General features: G+C 40.6%; 1 protein-coding gene across 1 annotated transcript in view; it reads left to right on the forward strand.

Annotated features, from left to right (window-relative positions):
* The window catches only part of LVRN (laeverin), a gene marked incomplete at both ends in the record, with an annotated part of 53,666 nt that overhangs the window by 28,891 nt on the left and 8,892 nt on the right, over nucleotides 1-15,883 (forward strand). Inside the window, 9 exons of the mRNA XM_080920316.1 lie at nucleotides 3,017-3,160; nucleotides 3,634-3,699; nucleotides 3,788-3,853; nucleotides 4,541-4,713; nucleotides 6,347-6,420; nucleotides 6,742-6,881; nucleotides 8,790-8,845; nucleotides 10,657-10,810; nucleotides 12,083-12,177. Coding sequence (XP_080776442.1) covers nucleotides 3,017-3,160; nucleotides 3,634-3,699; nucleotides 3,788-3,853; nucleotides 4,541-4,713; nucleotides 6,347-6,420; nucleotides 6,742-6,881; nucleotides 8,790-8,845; nucleotides 10,657-10,810; nucleotides 12,083-12,177 — 968 coding nt within the window. The remainder of the gene's footprint in view (nucleotides 1-3,016; nucleotides 3,161-3,633; nucleotides 3,700-3,787; nucleotides 3,854-4,540; nucleotides 4,714-6,346; nucleotides 6,421-6,741; nucleotides 6,882-8,789; nucleotides 8,846-10,656; nucleotides 10,811-12,082; nucleotides 12,178-15,883) is intronic.

The following is a 15,883-nucleotide window of genomic DNA, read 5'->3' on the forward strand; positions in this document are numbered from 1 at the left end:
AACTATTTTTTTCCTTCCAGTTTATCTTTTGTCCATTGTAATATGACAGTTGTTGTAGGATGTGGTTATAAAGAAGAAGTAACAAAAATTCAAAATGATTTGAGGAGTAAAGTAGAACATTTTTACCATTATGGCACTAGATACATACAAAAATGGGAAGAATTATATTAATGCACTGACATAGTAATTACCTTGGGCCATGAGTTATGTTAAATTTTTCCATCATGGCTCTAACACGTTGACTAAAGTGAGACACTCTTGGGAACACTAATAAAAACCTATACTTTATGACTAGTCTCAGGTGTGTGCAGAGACTTCTAAAGTTTTGCTACATGGAGCATGATTACCTAGTTAGCAACAGGAGGGCTTTATTATTTGTCTCAGTTAGGGTTTTACTGCTGTGAACAGACACCATGACCGATGTAACTTTTATAAGGACAAAGTTTAATTGGGCTGGCTTATAGATTCAGAAGTTCAGTCCATTATCATTAAGACAGGAACATAGCAGCATCCAGGCAGGCATGGTGCAGGAGGAACTGAGAGTCGAACATCTTCATCTGAAGGCCACCAGGAAAACACTAACTTCCAGGCAGCTAGGACCAGGGTCTTAAAGTCCATGTCCAGTATGACTCACCTACTCCAACAAGGCCACTCCTCCTAATAGTGCCACTCCCTGGGCCAAACATTCAAACCATCACACTGTTCAGCATCCTACAGTTACTGGAGTACTGAATACTAGCCAGATCAACATGATTTTGCCACAATCCCCATCAAAATTTCAGACATATGCAGACATGGTAACTTACCCCTGCCATCTCAGCTATTTAGGAAACTGAGGCAGGAAGATTCCAAATTAAAATGAATAAACCAACCAACCTGGGTTATACAGCGAGGCACCATCTCAAATAACTAAGTTGATGATACATTACTCTATGTTACAGGCTTCTCATTTCTAGAACAGTTTTTCTGTTTTTTGGCAATAGCTTTGAGGTAGTTAATACTAATTGTCAAGTTGACACAGTCTAGACTTTTTGCAGTAAATATTAAAAAATTTTTTTTTTTAATATTTAAAAAAATATTTTTAAGAAAGGGTTTAACTCTTTACTGGCTCTGAGGCCTCACTCAGGCCCGGTTTTAGTTCGGAGTCCCGTGCTCCTCTGGCGCCCGGTCCAAGCTGCCACCACGGCCCATCTTGTCCCTGTAACTCCCTTCCCTTGGCGATTTTTTACCGCCTGTTTTCCCGCTTCTGTCCCGGGGTGTTTCTGTACCCCAAAATCTCACACAAGCACAACTCTACAGCCTGATAGCTTTTCATACAGGTTTATATGTTCAACTCTCAATCCACAAACCCTTTACATACAAGATTACATTAAATAGACAAAGATGGAAACTGCCCTTTATATAAGATGCTAGACCTATGAAATCCTTAATGTGCATAGCTTTTTAACACCAATAAATATCACCTGGGTCTAGTTGGTCCTTGGGAAGCTCCATGTTGCCACAATCTTCTCCTTCTGTCGTCTGACCTTCTCTGCCCTCCTACTTCCTTTGCCCCGCCCAGTCACTGACTTTCCTTTATTTTACTAATTAAAATGGGAAGGTTCAGGTGGAGTCACATGACTAGCCAGCCCTTCCTTGGGAAGTAGAATGAACATTAAATACTAACAGCTTCAGGACAACCTACATAGACTCTCCCAAAAGCCAATCTTTTGATGGCTTTTAGTTAGTGGTGATTGTGGATGATATAAATATATATAAGGTTATATATGAGCATATATAGTATTTGACTTCAGGTATACCCATTATCTAACTCAGGATTATCTATTATTATTGTCTAGATTCTCTAGAGTGGGTTAATTAAAGTGGAAAGATCCACTTTAACTCTGCAATACCATGACCTAAGCACCCGACTGAATTAAGCAGAGAAAGTAAGTGGATCACGAACATCTATTGCTCTCTGCTTCCTGAGTGTACAGGAAATGTAGCCAGCTGCCTTAGCTCCTGCTGCTGGGATGTCTCAGCTATGATGAACTACACTCTGGAACCATACACCAAAACAAACCCATTCTTCCTTACCTTGCTTTTGGCAGTATAGTTTTTCACAGCAACGAGACAAATAGCTATAAATATGAGCCCAATAATGGCATTGCTAATCAAAGCTTAAGTTAGGAGTGGGAAGGAGTTGATCAGAACGTGAACATGTGGGAGTAGAGCAGAATATGAGTGTTTACCTGCTATTGATATGGTGTGTGATGTGAGACAGCTTGAAATTTCAAGCAGTCAGGATTTGAGGTTTCATGTGGCTGCCAGGGGCTGGTCCACTCACTAGAGTGCGTAAGACTAGTCAGTAAAATGTCTCACCTAATCTCTGCTGGGGATTTTTCCCATCCCAAATTCCTCCTTGGCTGTAAATTAGTTTTCTTTCTAGCTTCACATCAGGAAGAAATACTTCTTGCCACATGCTTAAGGGAAAGTCGGTGTCCTGTAAAAACCTTCAATAGTCCTGTAGCTCTCAGTTCAGTGTAATGAATGCTGTCTCAGAACACAGGAACCACAGACACTTGTGTCTAGTCTGTGGATTTCTTTCCAGTTATAAGTTATTATGTGCACATCCCTGTCAACTTGTAAACCTAGTGTGCATGTTTTGTGACTATGCATGGAAACATACTAATCAATTTTGAGGAGCCACTGATTCAGCCAACAATACAATCTAGTGGATTGGCTCTACATAGAGATGGTACTGGGAACCTACCTTCATGAGAAATACATGACTTTTAGGGATCACACTTGTCTGTAATCAACTTCTTAAAACTCAAAATGAAAGACAGAGAGCAGGAAAGAAAGTCTATAGTTTTGTTACTCTTGAATTCTGATGTTTGAGGAATATTGTGGTTCAGACATTTTCCATTATTGTCTTCCTGTTGCAATAGGAGTTTTACAACCTACCTCAGGAATGCTGGATTTTGTATTTTTGTAACCCTCGGAAGTTAATGTGGCTCAATCTTTTCCTTCATAGAATATGATCTTCTTCTCTACCGTTTTACATGTTATCCTCAGAGAAGATCACGCCATGGAGTCTAGAGCTGTGTCCACTCCAGTGGGAAACTTCTCAGAAACGAGAGAAATAAACACACTCTTTGACATATACACTTACAAGAAGGTACAAGCAAGAGTTGTGTGGAATGGATTTCAGGGACTATAAAGTGCTACCTACTTAAAACTATGGATTAAAGTAACTTTAATTTTATTGACTAGTAGATGTTAGGAAATGCCTTAAAGTCATATTTCACTTAGCAAATATTATTAACAAGGTCATATTAGATATTGGGTACTTTACCACCTCAGCCATCTCCCCAGATGCAAACTCCTGTTTTGTAGAATTTTATTCTTATATACAATATCATAATTTGAAAGTTTTTGTATACCCTGAATATTTACGTACAGGACATATGTTCACTCTTACTACTTAGTAATAGTCTACTATTTTATTAACATACCTGGGGCTAATCTGAACAGGAAATTCAAGTACAAATTGTAGTCAAAAGCATAGCGTGCAACAGCGTTTATAAAAATTGTGTGTCCATGTGTAAATACTGAATTTTGTTCAGCTCACAGCAGCTCTGTGTGTCCTAGGGAGCATGTATGGCCTGGATGCTAGCTGGTTTCCTGAGCCAGCATTTGTTTATCAATGCACTTAAGGTGAGTTGCTAAGAGAATTATCCGAGTATCATCAGACACACATTGCGTTGGCATGCTATTGCATTAACCTCAGTTCCTCTGTTTTCAGTCTTATCTGGAGATATTTTCTTACTCAAATGCTGAGCAAGATGACCTATGGAGACATATTCAAATGGTAATGGTCCTTTTCTGAGACGCTTTCTCACTGAGTAATTTTGTCTGATACAGTCCAAGATCAGGGGGCCGTAAGTGAATAACTGAACCGCAGGAGCCTAACTTTTCCCTAATTTTAGAAACGCCCTTAGGTATGAAGTGTTTCTTTAGTCTTCATTGTATTTCTGTGCTCTAAGTAGAGGGTGACTATTCTGTCCATAAATATGAGCTTAATGAATAAACGGACGGTTCAGACAATTCACGCTATCACTGCTCAGTTCCCTATCTATGTATTCAGCCAATCCCAGATGAGAAATAGAGAATGATCTGTGGTCTTTCCTAGGGCCATTATTCCCCAGACAATGCAATGTAATAAATATTATGTTCTCATACCATTTGCACTGTAATATGTATGACGAGTCATCTGTAGATGATTTTCGGGACTCATGTACACGGCCTACATAGTATGCAACACTGATCTATTTTATATAAGGGGCATCAGCTTCTGGGGGTCCTTTGAGTATGCTGAAAAGAGCCCCTCTAGATACCCAGAGGACAACCTTGTAGAGATAAACAGTTCTGGATGTCAAAAGCTGGGGATTAATATATACAGCAGGAAGAGACTGAATCTTATCTTTGGGGGAGACTGCTGCCTCACAAGGCTTTTGCTGGTAAGACACATCTGTTTTGTGATAATGTTTTTAACCAGGCCATAGGTGAGCAGAATACAGTTCATTTGCCAGCATCAGTAAAAGACATAATGGACAGCTGGACACACCAGGGCGGCTTTCCAGTCATCACGTTAAATGTGTCTACGGGCGTCATTAAACAAGAGCCATTTTATCTTGAAAGGGCTGAAAATCAGACTCTTCTAAGCCACAGGTAGGTCATTTTGTTCCTCCGTCGTCACCGGGCTGGGGGTTGAGCAAGGATGAGGTGGAAATCGGTCGGCACCGAGGGCGTCTGTCACTTGCTGGGCACATGCCCTCCTCCTGGGTGACTCCCTGAAGGCATGGCACTGCTTGTGAGGCAGACGCCTGCAACTAGGGGCCAACGTGTGCCCCTGCCTTGGGACTCAGTGTCACCGAGTGACCAGAGCTTTGGAATTCTCTGTGTTCCTCCTTGTCCGTCAGACAGACAATGTGATACTCAGATTTTGGACAATGTGGACTACTCAAGGTTCTGGGTGAGCGGCAAGAAGATGGCATCACAGTGGAAAAGCTCCCAAGGATGGAGCTGTGCATATGTGTGCACAGTGCTGCACATGCATGTTTTCACACATACATCCATACCTCCAGCTCTAATATTATGGCCTTTGGGTCTGTTTCAAATACTGGCTCCCACAAAAGTCAAACCGAATGTGCGTCCTATTGACATCCTCTGAGTTCCAGCTGCATTGTCTGTAACACAAACTGGGGAAATGTTAGAGAACTGCAGCCATGAGGAGTGGGTACCACAGCTCCCCACCTTCCCCTTCCTTCCCCCTTCTGTTTCTCTCCCTCATTCGTTAACATGCAACCATGTGAGATGAGTTTGACTCTTACTTCTCACTGTGGTAGGTGTCAGCATGAATACTGATTTTCAAACATGACAAAATATTTCAAGGGGCTGGCAAGATGGCCCAGAGGGTTTGCCCTCAAGCTTGGTGACATGAGTTTGATTCCTGAAATTCCCGTGAAAGGTAGAGAAAGGGAAGAACTAACTCTACAAAGTTGTTCTCTGACCATACCACCTGTGTACTGCTTCCCACATTCTACACACACACACACACTACAAACAATAGCAACTGTAAGTCAAATAGTCCTATGGGGAGAGAAACTGAGAAACCTAAGGCTAACTATAGCATTCCAAGGCTTTGAGAAGCGAGTAGAGTCTTGTATGCAAACTTATAGCTAAAGGGAGATGTGGATGTGAGAACGGAAGATCAGAAACAGTTGCCTGAGCTGTGTGTCTTTTCTAAAGACGAACGCAGTTCTGTGGTCAGTTGATTCGTCCAGTTCATGTTCATCCATGTGGGAGGAGGAAGTAGATGTTCGGTAATTACAACTGTGGCTGGTGCCTGTGAATGTGTTTCAGACAGAGAGAAAGTCGGAGACCGAGAAGTATTTTTAAATGTTGGCAAGCTTTTCCTTTTTAATTACCCTCCACCTCTCTGGGCGCAGACGGATTCATGTCTGCCTGAAGCGTTTGAATGACCCAAAGTGAGGCCAGGTGGCTGTGATTGAGTAAAATTAGTTCTTTATTGCTTCAGTCAGAAGGAAGTCTCTGCAACTGCCTGTGCTCTGAGAAGTCAGTCTGGAAGACACAGCAGGAGGGAGGGGTGTGAGTACAGTCAGGGCAACCGTGGGCCAGCAGAAATCGCAGGGGGGAGCCCCAATAGCAAAGCCCTGAGTGCCCACTGGGGTTGATCGCAGACTTCGAGAACTGCCATTTCAGCATGCCTTTAATTTGGGCTGAGTGTATATTCTCGTGTGTGAAAACAGCTAATTCTTTTCTATTCTTCCAAAAAAAATAGTGCATGGATCGTCCCCATTTTTTGGATGAAAAATGGAATCACACAACCTTTAGTCTGGCTAGATAAAAGCAGCAGTAAGTAAATATACACATTTTTATTTACAAGTGGATATAATATATGCATATATCTTTATATATACATATAAAAACAGAGGTAGACATTTTGTTAAAGTGTTGAGTTTTTGGAAAGCTGATTATTGAATACAGAGCTTTAAAGATGCACTTCAAATTAAAAGTCATTATTCATAAGAATTTATTTATTTGGCAGACCAATATATACTTAAGAGCTATCTTGATTTTTATTTTATTGGCTGATTGTTTAGAAGTGTGAATATATTATATAAAAATATACTGGAATCTTTTAAAGAAGCCTTTTGTTTGTTTGATTTTTGGTAGTGACGTTTCCTGGGATGAGACTTTCAGATTCCGACAGTGACTGGGTGATTTTAAACTTCAATGTGACCGGATATTACAGAGTTAATTATGACGAGTTAGGCTGGAAGAAGTTAAATCAACAACTTGAAAAGGATCCTAAGGTACGGGCTGGATTTGGTGTTTTGATTAAGTGTCAACTGTTACCATTTGGAGGATGTACTTTCTGGTGAACAGCTTCCATCCCATCAGCCCTTTCTCTACCCATGACAGAGACAGTGTTCTCATTCTTAGAAAGGGCTGATTTTGGTTGAATGTCTATTCTGAACATACTTTTTGATTTTCCAAAATAAGTTTACCTTTTGAAATGAGAACCAGAATATGTTTTCTAAGTAACTTTAATGTCCAGTTCCATCTTTTTACATTACAATGAAAGTATTTGTTGAATTCATCATGTGCATTAGAAACTGTACAGGTTAAGATGTACCTAGAATTTCTAAGTTCACAACAGGTACATACTATGTGCTAAAAATTATTGATTTTTTAATTCCTAAAAATATTTTTCTTTATAAAATATGAAAAGCCCTCTGTCACTTGCATTGTTATGTTGTCTTTAAAAACCTGTAGCTGGTAAAACCTGTGCATGGTGGAATGTTGAGGTCACATCGGTCAGACTTTAGCTGACATCATCAAATCCATGAATCGAGAGGGATGCTGGCATAGGAGTCTACATGACCCGATACGGAACCTTGGCCAGTTCCCTTGGCCGGAGTAAAATCTGTTTGGAGCTTCTCTGTTGGAGACAGAGCAGCCTTCCCAGCAAGTGCACTCGGGCCCAGAGCGTGGGCTATGGTTCAGGACACTACAGCTTACAACTTTGCTCACCACTTGCCTCAAGTGTGACTGCAGGCTGGCACTTGATGACTACTACAACTTCCTCATCTATAGAATGGTTGTAATACACTAATCTTAACTGAGGTTTGAGGCTAGCCTTAAAGTGTCCCTGGGAAGACACGGTAAGATGACGTCTTACGTTTAATGGGGGCCAGACACAGGCACTCAGAATATATTCAGTAACTTGAGAAAATGTTATTGAGATTTCTAATAAAGCAATAAAAGCTGCTCCCAACATCTCCTCCTAAACTCCTTTCAGATAAACTAAATTCTCAGAAGCTTCCAATGATACTCTATGCCATAAAGGTACAAGTTATATATTATTAGGCAAACATCTCCTAACATCACTGTAGGTGGATTCGCTGAAACACCTAACTAAACTATTTTTGCATCACAGTTGGTGAGACAATAAAACAAACTATGTGTGATTCGAATGTATGTAGAAAATGTCAGCGTTCTGTCTCAATGAAATGAGACTGTTAGCCAAGGGAGAATTGGAATCGGTGTAGTCCAGGGCTCAGGAGTGCTGGGAAGAGAACTTCCCTTGGAGCAAATACATGAAGGTGCTGGGAGGTGTTGGAGGGATGGCAAGACAGTTTAGGTACCTTGGAGGGCCTAAGCTGAGATCGAAGTTTGCAAGCCACAGTGTTCAGACGATCCGACAGAGGCCTGTAGACTTAGCCTAGCAACTGGTTTTTGCCTCTCCAGGAATACGGGGTGACATGAGCGAAATCTTGAGAGTGCAGATTCCATTTAAGATAATCTTAGTAAATAATGATGTTAATAATGACTATTACAAAAATAGTGCTAAATAAAAATTTATTTCCTCTCTGGTATGCCAAGAGTTTCCTGAAAACCAGTAAGACATTGTAATAGCATTAACCATATATGTTCTTTTTTGGAGAAGCTTTTAAACCTCAGTTGTGAACCTTGTTTTTTAACGTGGTATGTTTGAGGGGAGTATCTTTGTAAACTGTCTGCCATGTTTAAGCATTATAATTGATATCAGAAGGATCTCTTCTCAAAAGCACATGCTATGGGTGGTTCTTGGTAGCCACTATTTCTTTACTTATGAAACACTTTCTTAGAAAGGGATTTTTAGGTTATGATGGTCTTGAAGTTGCTCTATTGAAAATCTCTTTCTCTTTTCCTGAGCATGTTTGGGTTTCTTTCTGCAGGCCATCCCTGTCATTAACAGGCTGCAGCTGGTGAGCGATGCTTTTGCCTTGTCTAAGTGAGTGCCTTTTCTACTCTCACTGTTAAAGGGGATGTCTTGAGAACTTTATAAAAGTCACAGCCTCGTGACTATGAAATTGGTTCTCTACTATGTAGAGGCCTTAACTGAATAAGATTAGGGTCAAAAGTGGGATGGTTGTTCAAACCTGTAACAGCTCTTGGGAGTCTGATGCAGGAGGATTGCCGTGAGACAGCAAAATACAAATTAAAACATACAAACACCCACCCACCCACCCACACCCACACCCACACACCCACCCACCCACACACACACACACACACACATACACACACACCTAGTGTGCCATCTTTCATGCCTGTTACATGTGTTGAGTATTTGTCATTTCTTTACTGATTGTCCCCTCTGACTCCTGTTGCTTGGCTGAAACACCTCTAGAGTCACTATGGATTGGGTGTGGCTGGCCATATTCTCCAAGAACTATCCTTTTAGATTCTTGACACTTTGACACAAACAGTTGATTTTCTGGCTTTACTTCTTCCTGTCACTGTGGGTATTCTTAAACACAATCATGTTTATGTTTTCTTCCTTTCTCTGTGTGACTCATTTATAATTTAAGTGACTGTTTTAGGAACATAGCTCAGTAAAATGCTAAGAAAATAAAATGGAAGATGTTCAGTTATATTCGAAATGGGCATTGCTCCCTCTTTCCTCCTTCTCTTTATGTTTACCCTGTACTTATTTCATTATTTTAACCACAGAATTTTATTTTTGTCTCTAATTGTTACTGCTGTTAAGTAATTAATTAGTCAATCAATCTCTGTGTGTCTGTCTTTCTCTTTGTCTCTGTCTCTCTGTCTCTCTGTCTCTCTCTCTCTCTCTGTGTGTGGGGGGTATCCCAATTCTCCCCATTGTCAAAACCCCAGAGGCATCCTTATTGTCCCTGTCTCATGCTTGGCTCCTCATTGCATCATATCTGTCTGTCTGTCTGTCCTTGGTAATACCTTCTGAGTTTCTACCTTCCCAGTTTCACTACTTACATACCCACCACTTTCATCATCTCTCCTCTGGCCTTTTGTCTTAGCTTCCAGCCTTTAGTTCCCTTGAGTTCCAGAATGACTTCAGCAGTTTAACAGTGCAAGTCCTAGATATCAACTCTCTCACATTATTTTGTGTGCTTAAAAAAAATAGATTTACTTCCCAAGAAATTCTGATTTGCAATAAGATGCTCCCTAGCTCCTTTGTCCTGTGCTGCCTTCTTTCCCTTTTTAATCACACAAGGCCATTGCTGCTCTTTTCAAGAGTTGTTTTTTTGTTGAGGCTTTTGCTGACTTCTCCTGTCCCCCTGGTGTTTTTGCTTTGGGAACTTTATTCTCAGGAGTCATTACACTTTCTGAGATGCTCTTCCTAGGTACCAGCTGACCTCTGCACTGAGGCTTTGAGCTGCAGGCCAATGTCATATGCTGGCTTCTCTGCCCACCAGCACCTGGCAGAGCATTAGGCTGTGAATGATAATGATTGATACCTAGAATGATGGGATTTATATTGTTGTGAGAACACATAATCAATACTCATATTCAGTCACTCAGCGTTTGGCCTGGGCTTTCTACAGTTTCTAATGTGGCTGCCTGGGTGGACCAAGTGGACACGGAAGCCTGGCAGCATAGGTTGAGTTCTCTGTTAGAACTGTGATGGGACTGTTACCACTCTCCTGCTTGAGTTGTTTTCACGTCTTGTTGAATTTAGACATTGAAAAGTGGAGCGGCTATGGAGAGAAAGAAAATACTTTAGCAAGCCAAGGTTTTTGAGTGTGTGTGTGTTGTTTGTTTGTTTGTTTTTTAACCAAACAGAAACAATTACATTGAGATGGCGACTGCACTTGATTTGACCAAGTACATTGCTGAAGAAGATGAAATCCTAGTGTGGATTGAAGTCTTGGTGAACTTAATAAACAGGGAAGTTATTTATGATGTGAACAACTATGCTTTATACCCGTTATTGAAGGTAACGTCATGCTTTGTTATGTGGCTTTTAAATCAATTTTTCTCTCCTCTGTCTATGTTCTGGCCAGCATCTGTGGGACAGGCCTTTCCAAAAGCAATGTTCTATTCATTCCAGATGAATATATTTGGTGATTTATTTCTTTGTAACCACAACTGATGATTCTTAGAAGAAAATGCCTTAGCCATAGACCTGGTCTTGGAGTTAAGTGAGAGAGAAGATTGGTGGAGTTTTCCATTCTTGATGTAGTTAGAATTTATCCAAACAAGACCAAACAAAACAAAAAAAAATTCCAGAAGAGGTATAAATGGTATTTCTTCTTATAGAAAAATATTTATTAGGAACACCCTCTCAAGTTTATTTGTAGGCAAGAAATCAGTGTCTTATCAATCCTGTGTTCATAACTCTGATATTAAAGATCTATTAGATCAGCAATTTCCACCTGGGAAATATGTTCCAGGAAAAATAAAATAGAAGTTTCAAAGCTGCTGTGGTTGTTAAGAAGATAAAAATGGGAATTAGCATTTATGAATGAAATAGTGACATGCCATCATCAATGAAGGAGTATAACAGGGAAACTTCCCATCAGTAGATTTGAAATAAGCATTGGAATAAAGATGTCAGAGTAAGATCAGGGTAGATGTTTGGCAACCCTTTGGGCAGTCAAGGTCTACAAGCAGAGCTGAGAGCGGTTATTGCAAATGTGTTTCTGGGTCACTCTTAGGGTGATGTAAACACCTCAGAGTCCAGGTCCTCTTTCTTTTCTAGTATCCAAAGTAATGTTGGAAGCTTTAATGGGTGCTGGGAGACTGGTTTACAGGAGGCTTGCTAGCCTCTGATACTAGCTTGGGCCAAGTCTGGACAAACTGGCAATTGTATTGACTCAGAGAGTTTCAGAGAGTCGATAGCATCTAGTTGGTTCTTAGTAAGGTTAATGAATCCTGACTTGCGGCCTCATATTCACCAGCTGATATACTGGACTGATAACAAATAGCAGTAATTGTTAGTGTGTACTCTGCTTTGGTCTATGCCAGGCAACATACGGACCTCCCATTGACACTCAACTGGTATAGCTGCAAACTGCTTCGTGTGGTTTTATGTGTGAGGCCCTAACCCTGAAGAGGCTTAAAAATTAATAAGTACATTTAGTAACAAAGACCATGTGTGAAAAAGTGTCTGTCGTATCTCTATTAATATCTTTCAGATAAATAATAATACACTGGGGCTCAGTGTTGTGTTCCAGAAATAATAGTAACTTTTCTTTGTGGTTTGTAGAAGTATTTACTAAAGAGACTTAACTCAATATGGAATACTTATTCAGCTATAATTCGAGAAAATATGGCATCATTACAAGACAATTATTTATCTCTGTAAGTACTTTAAGTATTTTAAATCAAAATTGAATAAATGGCTTAATATATTAGCTTCCATGTTTGTGAGAGAGAATCTTTTTAATAACTAAAATCTTAGTACCTACCACTGAGAGAGTTTGTATGCTATTTTAGAATAATTCCAGACCTGGTAAACTATGTGTGTCCTTAGAGGAAGCAATAGCTTGTGATATTAATTGGCCTGCAGTATACATGTGTGTACACATAGAAGTTTAAACTCTATTTTCAAGAGTTAAATAACTGATTGAAAATTTAAGTGAATCCTGTTATTGGCATAAGGTTGTGCCTAGGACAGCCACTCCACACCATTAAATCAAAGGCCTCAGTAAAGCCACCAGGTGGAAAGTTGACTTACCCTTGGAATTTTGTTCTGGCAAAATTTTACTTCTCAGCTCCTCAGTCTTTGTATTTTTCTGTTGAAAGAATTCAGAATAGAGACATGGGACTTAGTGTAGAGACAGTTTCTTGCAAAGTAAAGTGGAGGGCTGGAGAGATGGCTCAGTGGTTAAGAGCACTGACTGCTCTTCCGGAGGTGCTAAGTTTGATTCCCAGTAGCCACATGGTGGCTCACAACCATCTGTAATGAATCTGAATCTGATGCTCTCTTCTGGTGTGTCTGAAGACAGCTACAGTGTACTCATATGAATAAATAAACAAGCAAATCTATTTTTAAAAAAAGCAAAGTAAAGTGGAACAACCTTGATAATGTGCAAACCTACATTTTAGAGTGTGTTATATACTATTTTCCAAAGTCTGTAAGCAGGTACCTTATCTGAGGGGTCATTTCCTATGACCAGTATTACTATAATATCATGATTGATTAATACTCAAGGGAGAAGCAAATGATATGGTTTTTCTCTTACCAAAAAGCCTCCTGCTGAATAAGATTTTTTTTTTTGCCATTTATAAAGTTACATCTCTACATAGGGCTAGAGACAACTCTTACCCACACCCCCTTTTTTGGTGTGAATTCATTGAACTTCATAATGGTATTCAAGAGAGTAAGAAGAACTCCCTAGGCCCCTCCTGTTATTATGGGAAATTGTGAGGGAGATGCTCAGTGTTGGGGGCCGAGTTGAAATAGGGACTCCTCAGCAAATGAGGGTCTCTCTCTTGCTCTCAGTGTCCTTGCTGTGGGGTGGGTAGCCCAGGGTTTCTTACTCCTTGGAGGCCATGTAGGCCATGAGGTCCACCACCCTGTTGCTGTAGCCATATTCACTGTCATATCATAAAACGAGCTTCATGAAGTTGTCATTGAGAGCAATACCAGCCCCAGCATCAAAGGTGGAAGAGTGGGAGTTGCTGTTAAAGCCACAGGAGACAACCTGGTTCTCAGTGTAGCCCAGGATGCCCTTTTAGTGGGCCCTTGGCTGCCTGCTTCACCACCTTCTTGATGTCATCATACTTGGCAGGTTTCTCCATGCAGCATGTCAGATCCACAATGGATACATTGGGGGTAGGAACATGGAAGGCCATGCCAGTGAACTTCCTGTTCAGCTCTGGGATGACCTTGCCCACAGCCTTAGCAGTACCACAGATGATGTTCTGGGCTGCCCCATGGCCATTACACCACAGCTTTCCAGAGGGGCCATCCACAGTCTTCTGAGTGGCAGTGATGGCATAAACTGTAGTCATGAGCCCTTCCATGATGCCAACGTTGTCATGGATGACCTTAGCCAGGGGGGGCTAAGCAGTTGATGGTGTAGGCCGCATTGCTGACAATCTTGAGGGAGTTGTCATATTTCTCATGGTTCACACCCATCACAAACATGGGGGCATCAGCCAAAGGGGCAGAGATGATGATGGGCTTCCTATTGATGACAAGCTTCCCATTCTCAGCCTTGACTGTGCCATTGAATTTGCCATGGGTAGAATTATTCTGGAACATGTACACTGTGTAGTTGAGGTCAATGAAGGAAGGGGTCATTGATGGCAACAATCTCCACTTTGCCAGATCCTGAGCAGAAGGCAACTCTGGTAACCAGGCACCCAATATGGCCAAATCAGTTCACACAGACCTTCACCATCTTATCTATAGGATGAGGCTGGCACTGCACAAGAAGATGTGTCTGTCTCTGGAATAGGGAAGGGCAAAGAGCTATTATCCCTTTTTTTTTTTTTAATTTTGGCTAAAACTCATATATCAGAGCAGATTAAAAAGAATCAAAGAAAAGGTCTATACAAATATACATTTTACCAGGAAGAAACAACCTTCTTAATGGATGAGCATCAACAAAGCCCTGTTACCTCCACCTCTTTCCCCTTCATACAATATAATATATTAAATCATACAGATAGACAATTATAATACTTCTGCTTCCTTCATCCATCAATACAAAATTAACATGTTACCAGGGACAAGGTGGGTATGGGCTTACAGCTGATTAAGGGATTGGGTCCATCCTCTAGGTCTTTTTAATCTACTCATTTCTAACAGTTCTCTATTGTTAGCAAGAATTGTACCATGATGCAAATATGAACTAGGTCAACAGTAACGCTGATCAGTCACTTATATAAGATCATGTTTAATTGCTGTAAATGACTATCCTATGGGGAGCAAGTACTTTTTCATGATGGCTTAGGAAGGAGCTGAAAGGAAACAGGAGGCTCTGCTCTGTTTGTGAGTATGTGTGTGTGCGCGTGTGAGTGTGTGTGTGTGTGTTGAAAGTCTAGATTTGGAGGTTGGTAGTAGCCAACGTCTATAGCTACAACTTCTAGAAACATCATACTTCAGTCGACCTGACCAAACAAAAAATAAGAATACACATAAATATGATCACTCTTACTCAGTAGTACCCTGCGGAGGCAGTAGAAATTAGCACACATATTAGCCAGACACATTCTAGGCTCTCCTAAAGCAGAGTGAAGAAGCTGGAATTTTGTAGGATCCTGGGCCAGTGTGTCTCCTCCAGTCACTTCTGGGACAGGCAGAATTTTACAGAATCCTATCTTTTTGCAGCTAGCCCAACTCTGAGTTGGGTGGAGAGAGGGCATGAACTCATAAACAAATTTCTAAGAGGATCTGTGAGGGGACCTCCACCCACGCACACCCCATATCTGCTCATCACCAAGTCCACACTATGCTGCATTTAAACTAGAGGGTGGAACAAAAGATTGCTGGCTTTGGTACTTCTAACAACTTGAAAATCAGTCTGGCTCTTTTGGCCTAGACCCCAAACTTGATGACCTTAGCAAGACACACAATAAAGCGTGGCATCCTTGGGTTCACTGTTGTTCAGAGCCTTTCTTTGAACTTGTTTTGAACAGTCATGAGGGCCCTTGCTTAGCTATGAAAATAAAATAAGCACCCCTGTCTTTCTTTGGACACCGATAGAGGGAGGTTCGTATGCTCAGCAAAGGAAAACAGGTTGCATAGGAGGGAGAACATCTTCTCTTGAATAGAGAAAGCATCCCATCATTCAGCATATTAGATCAGATACTCCACAGATATTTCTAATTCATAACAGAAGTTTTATAAAGGAGGGAGAAAGTAAATTGACAACAGTTGTATAGTATATGTAAACCCATGTGTCTTTAAGGGTGATGAATGGTAGGGGATAATTTATTTCTAACTTTGTAAAAAAATATATACTGTTTTTTAGAAACTTGCTGATGCCCAAAGACCTCCTTGAAAATGTTTTTCTGAATCTTTAATCTGTTTGTCATCATAAACTCTATTTTAAAA

The sequence above is a fragment of the Micromys minutus genome (genome assembly GCF_963924665.1).
Source record: "Micromys minutus genome assembly, chromosome: 8".
Taxonomy (NCBI): Eukaryota; Metazoa; Chordata; class Mammalia; order Rodentia; family Muridae; genus Micromys; species Micromys minutus.